Raw genomic sequence first — 11,356 nt, 5'->3', positions numbered from 1 at the left:
TGGTAATAAAGTGTTGTTAAGGCTAATAACATATGTTGAGGCCATTACTTAATTATTTTTAACTCTATGACTGTACCACAGGAAGTCTTATAGTTCCAAGCAATGGTGACACTATTCCTATATATATAATTGGAAACGAATTTACATATTTATATCAGCTGTCTTATCACAAATCTCTATGCCAAGAATCAACCTATAGATAGGATTGTTATTGTTTAGACTTCGAAGCATATTGAATGTAATTAAATTGCATTCAGTGCTGCAATCTTTTTAATGATGCTATTGAAGTAAACCCCAATTTCGATTTCAGTGAGATAAAAAGTATTGAACAACCCAATAAAAATTGATTCTAAAAGTAAACCGATATGAGAACAACAATTAGCGAAATATCACAGAGGGGAGGTACACCAAATTTTTTAAAACCCGGCTGCCTCTTCGTTTTCATTGGAGTTTTACATGGTGAATTCCTAGCCTGACGCATAAATTCTAGTCCTGGTGCAAGCCACTGATGGGGATAGCTGGCGGACGTTACTAGACGCGACCAAGTACGACTTACGTTTATAATAGCCAACTATTTAAGTAAGTAAGTTTGTTGATCCAAATGATGTATGAATATTAATCACTGTCTTTTAATAATGTCGGTAGAATATATTAAGCTTTGTTAGATGAATTTTTTTTGTCATTTTTTTTCCAGAGATGTTTTTTTCTAATTTAATGTATTTGTGTTTGTAGTCCTACATTTCCAAAATGAAAACAATAATACTTTTCACTTCAGAAATTAAAATCGTAAATCAGTCACTAAACCAAAGGCAAACTTTGTGTGCGAGTAATACAAATAAAAAATCAACAACTATAAACAATACATACTAATACATTAAGTCAACAAGTCTATATACGTGGATTCAAATGCAACAACAATCAACAAATTCATCAGAACAATTTTCATTATAATTTTAAACAGGAACAATTACAACGAAATTCCAACGCCGAATGATGTGACATATATGCCCACTCCCCACATAAACATTACTAAGAGAAAATTGCAGTGTATTTAGGTATGCCATATCAGTTGTATTTGCATTTGTTTGTATGTGTATCCATGAATTGAGGTTAGTGTTGTGTGAAAACTAAGAAAGAATAACCAAATACTCGCCAACCTAAAAGTACCAAAACATTCCATGGAAGTACCCGTATATAAGAAATTTCTTATTTTCATCAAATAACTTTGGTCTTCTCTGTTTAGATAATAATATATATAAATAATTGGCAGATTTTTAATAATATTTATTCAAAAAGACTAAATCGTGTTGAGGTCTAGTTTGTCTAGTTCCGAAATGCAGTTTTGTGCGATATATACAAAGTAAATTTAGGGATCCTATTTTACAGCATCTTTTTTTAATTTTTGACTGATCTTTATTACTATAGCTTTGTAGTACCAATCTAGAAAAACTAGAGTCAAATCTTTTAAAATCCTCTTTGGAATTTAAATACATCAATTTTTGAACATCAATTAATATAATAATATTGCTCTTCCACTCCGCGTCTAATATGTCCAATTTTCAACACCGAATTTTTTATAGCGTACTTTTGTTTATAACTTTCATACATTCCCATAGAATGTATATTTCAATTTATCAATTATCATAGCCATACGAAGCCTTCAATTCAGCTATCGTTGCTAATTATTATAATTGTTAATAGATACATTTTTTGATGGTATATGTATATAAATTAGAACGTATATCAAATGCTTACAACAAATAAATGGAATCAAAAGTAACTCTAATATAAAATAATATCTTCTTTAACGATTTAAGTATTCGAAGTTTCATACCACAAGTTTCGAAGTGTGGTTCAGGCCAAACTCAATAATTATGGATTCGAAAAATGTTCATGTATTGTTTGTTTTCATAAAACTATCTTAAAAAAATAAATTATACATAGAACTGTAACGATAACGATCTATCAAGTACGATCTGAAACTATATATTGCTTCAAAAATATTCGAAATATATTCGAAAACTAATAATTTTTATTAACGATCATTTTTGAAGATAGAAAGCTTTCAACAAATAAACATAATCGAAAGTAACTCTAAAATATAATAATAATTTCTTCAACCTTTTCTAACATTCCAATTTTTATTTAAAACGATTATTGGTGTGGTTCAGACCTAACTTAATAACTCGGTATTCTGAACATGTTCACGTATTATTTGTTTTTGTGAAACAAAAATAGCGAATTGTTTGATAGCGAAATACCAAGTGCGAGCTAAATACATCTCTTGCTTTAAGAGTATTCGAAATGTATTCGGAAATTAGAGTTAATCACTTACAATCAATTCTTTACTGTTTTATTGTTTTAATCTAATATGACATTTTGATTTTTTGATATATAAATTTATATACAAATGTTTGCAATTTTAAAATATATATATAAAAATTTGAGTATGTTATTGCTTGATGAAAATGAGATTTATGTCTCATTGCTTTAATTATGTTATAGTACATTAAATTATGATTGATAACTAGAAGATACTTGGTGCATAGTTTGGTATATATAGGATCGTAAAAAAATTTTTGAGGATAATTTCATTATTTTCATAACAGGCATTAAACTTTCTACAAAATTATGTTCAGAATTGGAGACAACCATTTCAGAAGCAGCATACGCTTCTGATTGAACCTCGTCTTCTCGTAACAAAGTAATGATTTTTGATATTATTTTTGTCTGCAATTCCAACTTAACATAAAAAGGCAGAGCCTTCAATAAAGGTACAATACTCATCATGAAGTTTAAATCTCCATCAATACATTCTACTTTGAATTTATCTGTTAATGTTGTATTGTTTCTGGAAGCATTTTTCTGATCTGTACCTCCTCGTATTGGTGTTAGTGACGGCTTCAATAATGAAGGTCTGCAAGGCTGCGATGTTTTGAGGGCACAATTATTAATCAATTTCTTTACTACGCCACCGGAGTGCACAATATTAATTTTATTACGTACACAATTGGAATTGTTATAGTCACTTTTTACTTTCAGTTTTTTAATTAAGTAATGATTATTTAGCATCTTCCACTTATTTTGTTGATGTTCCATTAGAACACAAGCTGAAGACGTTGGATTGTTGTTATCAATAGCACTAGAACTCGAATCGTTTTCTTTGTTTTCAGGTAAGTCCGGTGATTTGCAATTAGCAGTAGGCGCAACATTGATAGTACTTAATTTCATAACAATATCAGCAGAATTTTCATAATCATTACGTTTAACGTCTTCCAAGATTGTTTTATCAATACCAATATTATTAGATTTACTTGCTGATTCTTCTTCCATTGGTGGTGTTGGTGATAATTCTGGGAGAAGTGTATCGGTTTCTTTAGAAACTACATCAACTAATCCTGATTCTTTTTGCAATTCCAATGCATCAGATAATTTAAAAGTATTATTCTCTACTGCATTAACTGCAGACAATAAACATGAAAGCCCTTGGGATAATTCTGATGTTTTATTGGGTGGATTGTTTTCTGAAGGAGGATTGTCTTGATGAACCCGTACCATCTTCCTCAAGAAATCCAATTCATAAAAAAATTTCCATGTAATTTGCTTACCATTAATTAACTTTTTTAGTTCGCGACGATATTGATCCCGCAGGGTGTCATACGCACGCTGAACTTCTGCAACTAATGTAAAAAAAAAATAAAACAAAAAAGTTATGAAAATAAAATAAAAAATAATATAACTTTAATATAAATTAAGTTGTTTTGAAGATAATAAATAACTATTAATTGTAAAACAAATAAACACACAAACTAAAATTATTCAATAAAAAAAATAAGAAGCAACTTTTTGCATTATCATTCTATGAATTCTTTAAAACTTATTTTAATAATTTTATATGATATTTTCATGATATTTAAGATATTTTCAATGGAATGCACTAAAGCAATATTTAACTGTAGGTCTTTTTTACAACATATTTAAAAAACAATAAATATTTATTGTACAATTAAATCCTCCTCGGGGACTGTCACCTTGAGACGGTGAGGAGGCCCAGTAGTTACGTAGAATCTTCGAGCGATGCCGGCGGTAGCATGCTACTGGTTGGGCCTCCCTTGCTAGTAAGGTCGAATGAGAAGTAATGAAGCGAAGCGAATGAGAAGTAACGTTGCAATTCACCGACATTACGCTTGTATCCTATCGTCAGGGCTTTGCTCCTTTCTTTAACTATTTTCTGGAAACCAAATATGAGTGTAAACCCGATGAAATTACAGTCTCCAAGTGGTACCCGTACATATACGGCAAATCTACAACGGATTCGGCAGGACGCACAACGGATTTGGAGGTGCGAAACTCAAATTTAAACAGAATCTCCTCCTTAGGTACAACTGTAACCACAACAACTTTATGGCCTAATGTTCCCCTGGGAGTGCAATGGAATGAAGAAGAAGAAGAAGAAGAATACAATTTTAAAGTCAATTTTACATCTGACTGTTATGTGAGATGATTAAAGATAAGATATTTAATGCAATTTTTCTGTACATTTTTTACAAGTAATTATCCAATAGCTTTCTTATTCTGTATCTCAGTTTTTTATATAATGATTTTGTTCAAATAAGAATATTTCTTTGAAATCAAATTTAGAGGGTTGGCTACCAGCTAAGAAGGAACGTCTCTTGTAATCACTTTTAAAGAATGTTTCCAAATATATCAGATTAATCCAAAAATTACTTCGATATACTTCGATAGCAAAAGCACAGCACCATCCCAATTCCATAAACAGAAAGTGGTTTTTGTTTTTTGGGGTACAAAAGAAATAATTATGAATGACTACATTAAAAAGGCAAGATAATATCAAAAAAAATATTATTTTAGATCACTGAGATGATGAAATTAAGGAAAAAAACACCTTTCCAAAAAGAAGGAATCTTTTTTCACTAATGTAACGCATTAGTTCATGCTAACAGCTATTGGGACAGTAAAATCAATGATCAGTATAAGGAACTACCATAAATGGATCATTCCTTTTCAAACAGGAAGGATTTTGACAATAATAGACTTCAACACCATACTTTGGCTAAGATTCTCTAGTATGAGCTCTTCTAATAATACTAGGTGATACTAATACTTGATACTAGGTGGCTCATAGGTAGCCTCCTGTCTATAAGTTATGAATTATGGTACTTTCTTAATAGATAAAATACCAGAACATGTGCGATTTATCAGTCTCTTTAATATACGGGATCCTAAATATTATATTATAATGATTACATATTTTATATTAAATTCTTTATAACATTGGGTACTGCTGACCTTATCATGAACTAAACAAACTTTTTTGTATAAACTTATTGTATAAACCACATCACAACTTTTTATGCCACAAAATTTTTTTATTATTATTTTTATAAATATTATATTATAGTGCTTATAATTGTTATTAGTTTAAATATTTTTTATTAATATTTTCAATTTCTTTAATTTTAAGTCAATATTACTTCTCGATATATAAGTACATATTTTAATTTGGTAGTCATGAGCATTCTTTTCTGGTTTTGCTTTAACTTTTCTTAATTATTCTCTTCTTTATATGACACCAACTCTTGCTTTCGTTTATTAAAATTTAAGTTATTCCGTTAGATGGCGTACAAAGCAATATACCGTAATATCAAACAGGAAAAATATAATGTACATGTATGTGAAGAAAAATGTCTGCGTATGTAGTGATATGAAAAATATGTAGTGCTCAGTATTTTAAAAGCCTTATTTTTTTATATTAAATATATGATTGCACATTAGTAATAATATAAATACACATATAATATTCACATAAATGACTTTAAAATATATATTTTAAATATTGCAAATATATAATGTATAATATATTATATAATATTACATACATTACATACTTCACTATTATTGCACCATTATAATGTATGTAATATATATAGTACATTATAGTAAATATCATATAATATCCTTTAATATATATAAATACATAGATAAAATTATTTCAAAAATAGTTATATAGTCAAAATGGCACTGATAACTTACCCGTTTCGCCTAATTCATTTGCTATACTTTGCCAAATTTTTATTTTATTTGCGTAAATAAAAAAATCGTTTACGTTACGGTTCCATATTTCTTCTCTACTCTTAACCAATTTAATAAGTTGTAACCGTTTGTTGTTTATAGTAGCATTAATTTGTCGCCTAACGCCCCTCATTTTCCGCTTGTTTGTCTCAACACGATTCTACAATGAATGAGACCCGTACGGAAAACGAATTGTCTAATAACTGCAACTATACAAAATGGCGAGTTCTACTGCTATTTGGAGATATAGCAGTGCATGGAATTTAGTAGTACAAGCAGTGTTGCAACTCGCATTTATTAAGTTTCAAGTTTCAAGTTTGTGAGAGAAATGCCATTACTTGTGCAATGTATTTAACCACTACGTATCAGTAATAGGTATTAATCTTATAAACGGATATAAGTCATTAAATGATAACTTTCATTATAGCTTCACTTCAAATAGTCAAATAGTGTGATTTGATAAATCAATTGTTTGTTGTCCAAAATAATATATCTAACAAGTATGTTCTGAAATATTTTATGTATCTATTTTTCCCAGAGAACCTGTTAAAAAGAGCCTCAATTTTTACCTTGACTCCAATATTGGAAAATGTATTAAATCTATTTTAAACGGCCATTTGACAATGGATTTTAAAAAACAACGGATGTTTACTTAAAAGAAGTTACTTAAGTTACTTACTTGAGTAAGCAATGGGAACATGGTATAAGCTGCATATTACACATCAGATTTGGTCGTACAACTAGTCTGTTGAAATGCGAATATTGTGCCAATTCTGCTGTGTAATAGCAATATTTGCAGGTCAGACGATAAATTGGATAGAAATCGAAATATTTTAATTTTACGTCAATATTACTAGTGGTTTTTCGTATACAATCGGATTTTTGTGGCTAACATGCAAAATTTCATTCTATTTTAAGTTAGGGAAGTGAAAACATCATTTTAATACATGCATGATTTCATTCAGTAGTATATTTGTTTTTTTTTTTGTAGCTGGGATATATTCAAAATAATGTCGAGTGTGTCTGATGTGTAATAACAACTGACGTTGACCAACCAAATCTAATATGTAATAGGAGTATAAGGGACAGTTGAGTTTTAATTTATTTTCTTCAAATTATTATTTTCGTTGTTTTGTTATAAAATTTCGTTGTAATTAATGATGTATATTGTGTTCTTTAGTTTTTAGGAAAAAGTTATTTTTTGTATCTGTTATGACAAGTAACCATTTTCAAACATAACTCTACTATTGGCAATAGTTATTTATGCAATTATCTTATTTTAATTAAAGTTAATATCTACATTGAGGCCCTATGCTCCACTAGGAGAGAAGGACAACAGTAAGCAAGTAGGTAATATCTACATTTAATTATTAATTAAAACTTATTAAAAAGAACTGTATAGTAAAATATAACATAATTCTTTAAAGTAAAGTAAAACGATTACTCAAGTAATCGTTATAAGGAAATCACTAGCGTTGTCAGTTCCTCTAGAACAATGAAATAAACGTGAGTGATTTAAAATGTGTTTAACCTATGCAATTTATGGGCCTTCAAAATTATGTTTGCAATGAAACGAACTGAAATTCTGATCCTGTGGACTGAATGCAAGGGGTGTGGAGTACAACACATGCACCGTACATTCCAGTTGACTTTCCCCTCACCCACAAGCCCATGTGCGTGTAGAATTGTAATCATTGCAACTTTATTTGTTATGCTTTTTTAATTTGAACTTGTTTACCGAATGTTGTTTAATTTAAACTTTCTAAATCGTAACTAAATTAAAATGTAAATAACTGCACTCGTAACTTACATTGAAAACGTTTTATGTAAAAACATAAAATTTATTTAAATTTTGTTTAAATGTAAATATATTGTGTTACAAATTTTTATATCGTTACTCGTGTAACAAAAACTAAGCAGCACCTGCTCCATGTGATTTGTAATTTGCAAGGACCCTAAAAAAACAGAAAATTTTTCATTATCCAAAAGTATGCAACGTTTTATTAAGGAATACACACATACTTTACGTATATATATATATATATATGTGTATGTAACTCAGATATAACTTTATATAAAGTAGTAACAGTTCATAGTTAAATAAGCCAAGCCAAAATTACAGGATATTTAAAATACTATGCGCATTTCCGGCTTATCTCTGCGCTTCCGCATCATTAAATAATTTTACCATTTGCATTATTTTCACTTTCTTCAGAAACATTGGGAAAACCAAGAATATTCTTTTATATTTTATTTTTTAAGTTTTTTTGTTAACGAAGGGAAGCTGCTATAATATTTGCCTAAATTGATAATTTATGATTTTGCATTTTATTTAATTGAGAGAATTCGCTTTGAAAATAAATATATTATCAGTAACTTTCTTTTTAACTTGACAAAACCCTCGATAATGTTGAACCTGCATTCATAAGTTATAATTGAACACAAATATATTGTCATTACCAAAGATAAAACTATTATTCTTTCCATACACCTGGTAATACTGATTTTTGCTCCAATTGAAGCAAATCAATCCAGGCGAATAATATGCGTACTCTACTTACTACCACTTTCAATACTACCAATTCAGTACAATCTTTGACAAATTTTTCATTTATTCGTAGTTCCTGTAATCTTGTTTAACTAAGTGGTTTACAACACTTTTTCGATAAGTCATGTTAACATGTAACTAACTGACTTATACTATGTTCAGACACACCTTAATTTCGATAAATCTTAATTTCATCTTCGTTTCAGCGAAATTAAGTTGTTTTCTCCATACAAAATTCAGTTTTAAGGTTAGAACGAAATTAAGGAAAATAGCCTTATTTTCGTTGAAACGAACTCTGAAATTAAGGGACATTTCCAATGCAACTATTCGTAAGATAAATTTCAACCAAAAGATAAAGTTGAGATAATGAAAAAGTGACATTTTTTTTAGTTAATGTCAATCCCAGTTGACTTGAATAAAACCAGCAAATTTTCAAATTTGAATATAGAGAAAAAACTATAACTGTTATTAATTTAAAATAGAGTGAAAAATAATAATTCACATACCTGAAAACCACTAAACCTAATAAAACTACTGAATGTCATCCTTTACAGTAGTAATAATCAACTTTTAAAATTTCTCAGAAACGAATGGTGTTTGAAGCATGTAATTTTTAACATTCGATTTGTAAACAAAAAACATAAAATTTCCTTGAATTGGGGCAGTATGAACACTTTCGAAATTAACTTAATTTCATTTTCACGAAATTAAGGAATTTATTAATTTCACGAAATTAAATTTCTCCATTTGAAGATATAATATTTTAATAAGTTTTACGCGTTCACATTTGATCTTCCGGTATTTTGGCCCATTCTTGAACAATGGCTTTCTTCAGCGCATCCATACTGACACATTTTTTTTTTTACCTTGCTCCTACCTTTGTGTTGATGAAATGAAGTTTGGAGCATGATTTTTTAACCATTCTTGGTTCACATGAACTTTATGGGTCCGATACCGTTGTCAAGTCGTGTTGAAACGTTCATGATCTACGACCAAAATGCTTTCGTATCTACAGCTCTAAATCAACTTCCAAAACATTTTTCTGACAATAAATCACATTGACTTTGATCCCTGGGTCAATATAAATGATTGGATAGCGTCCATCAGCGTTCAGAGCTGCCCATGCCATTATTTGAGATAGGCATCAATTATATGTATACAATATTTCACCCCAGATTTTTCTAGCCTTGCTAATGTGACATTTTGCTTAGCTAAATATGCTAATATAAATAATATATTATATTTTAAACTAGTAGATGACCCGGCGAACTCTGTTCCGCCTTAAAGGCAATAGATGACCCGGCGAACTCTGTTCCGCCTTAAAGGCAATAAATAAGCAGTTTTTTTTTAATTGGAAAAAATACAAAAAAAAAAAAAAAAATACCTACATTAATCATTCATAATTTATTTGTGTATTTTAGTACATAGGTTGCTCTTCATTTAAGTACCTTGTGATACACGACATTTTTTGATTTATTATCAGGCGCAAAAACAAACAACGCAGATGGTCTTCCGACCCGTGAACATGCCACGTATAATTGACCATGGGAAAAACATGAATGTTCTAGATTTAAACCACAAACTTTTAAGGATTGGCCTTGTGATTTGTTGATGGTCATGGCAAATGCGAGACGTATCGGAAATTGAAGTCTTTTAAATTCAAACGGCATATCGGTTGGGATCATCGGTATCCTCGGAATGAGAACTTCCTCACCTTTGAATTTTCCTATTATTATCGTAGCGTAAATTACATTGTTCATCAATTTTCTAACCACCAAACGCGTACCGTTGCACAGTTTTGGTTGGTTTATGTTTCGAAGCATGATTACTACGGAGCCAACCTTTAGGCGTAAATTGTGCGGTGGTAAGCCAGGCACGTCCAAAGAGTTTAAAAATTCAATTGGATAGTTGGTGGCTTCATCTTCATTTGTGACGCAGTCAATAGATTTGAATGAATACATTGTTCCAATGATCTTATTTTGAATTATGTAGTTTAGGTCATCTACATCTTTATTCTTAGCCGCTAAAATTGCACGCTCACTCAACCATTCATTATTTTTGTAGTTAGAAATAATTTCTGGAAATACATTGTTGATAAGTTCGTCTTTTGATGAGACAAAATTACAGAAATTATTTGGAAATGATATTAATCCACTCGATTCATCGACAGGTACTTGACCATTACCGATAGTCAGCAATTGCTCCGAGAAATCTTCAGCAGATGTATCATTAAGCAATGTAACTCTCATGTTTGTTGTCAGTTGCAGTTTCTTCACATAGCGCCATAGATTTGACGATTTGAGGCAAGCGTTTATTTCGTCGGCAGCCGTAGATCTTGGAATTACTGGCAGTATTTGGCGGAAATCGCCAGACAGAAAACACATTAACTAAGTTATATTTTTATCTGTTAAATTTTAATAAAATATTTTCTTATATCAAAAATTTGATAATTTCAAAACCTACTTTGTCGTTTCTCACCACTGACGTTTCATGTCAAGTCACGCGGGAATGCTGTCGAACGGGATAAAAAGTATCCTATATCCTATTCCTGGCCTTACACTACCTCCCTGCCAATTTTCAGCTAAATCGGTTCAGCCGTTCTTGAGTTATAAGTGGTGTAACTAACACAACTTTCTTTTATATATATAGATTTAATTAACGCACACTATTTTTTCCTTAGCATAATTTAAGTATTGGGGACATTTATGACAACAC

The 11,356-nt window shown here is 30.1% G+C and overlaps 2 protein-coding genes across 2 annotated transcripts; both read right to left on the bottom strand.

The window, feature by feature from the left end:
- Positions 1–2,463: 2,463 nt before the first annotated feature.
- LOC119682690 lies at positions 2,464–6,246 on the bottom strand. Its single transcript, XM_038096182.1, has 2 exons — positions 6,055–6,246; positions 2,464–3,680 (listed from the first exon to the last, which is right to left on the bottom strand). The coding sequence occupies exons 1-2, from the start codon at positions 6,224–6,226 to the stop codon at positions 2,515–2,517; spliced, it is 1,338 nt and encodes a 445-aa protein (XP_037952110.1). The 5' UTR covers positions 6,227–6,246; the 3' UTR covers positions 2,464–2,514.
- A 3,831-nt stretch (positions 6,247–10,077) lies between these two features.
- LOC119675839 (ATP-dependent DNA helicase pif1-like) lies at positions 10,078–11,025 on the bottom strand. The gene has a single exon (XM_038087055.1). The coding sequence runs from the start codon at positions 11,023–11,025 to the stop codon at positions 10,078–10,080; it is 948 nt and encodes a 315-aa protein (XP_037942983.1).
- Between the last annotated feature and the right edge of the window lie 331 nt (positions 11,026–11,356).

Source organism: Teleopsis dalmanni, chromosome 2 (genome assembly GCF_002237135.1).
Source record: "Teleopsis dalmanni isolate 2A chromosome 2, ASM223713v2, whole genome shotgun sequence".
In the NCBI taxonomy this organism is placed as follows: Eukaryota; Metazoa; Arthropoda; class Insecta; order Diptera; family Diopsidae; genus Teleopsis; species Teleopsis dalmanni.
This window is presented reverse-complemented; position numbering and strand designations above follow the sequence as displayed.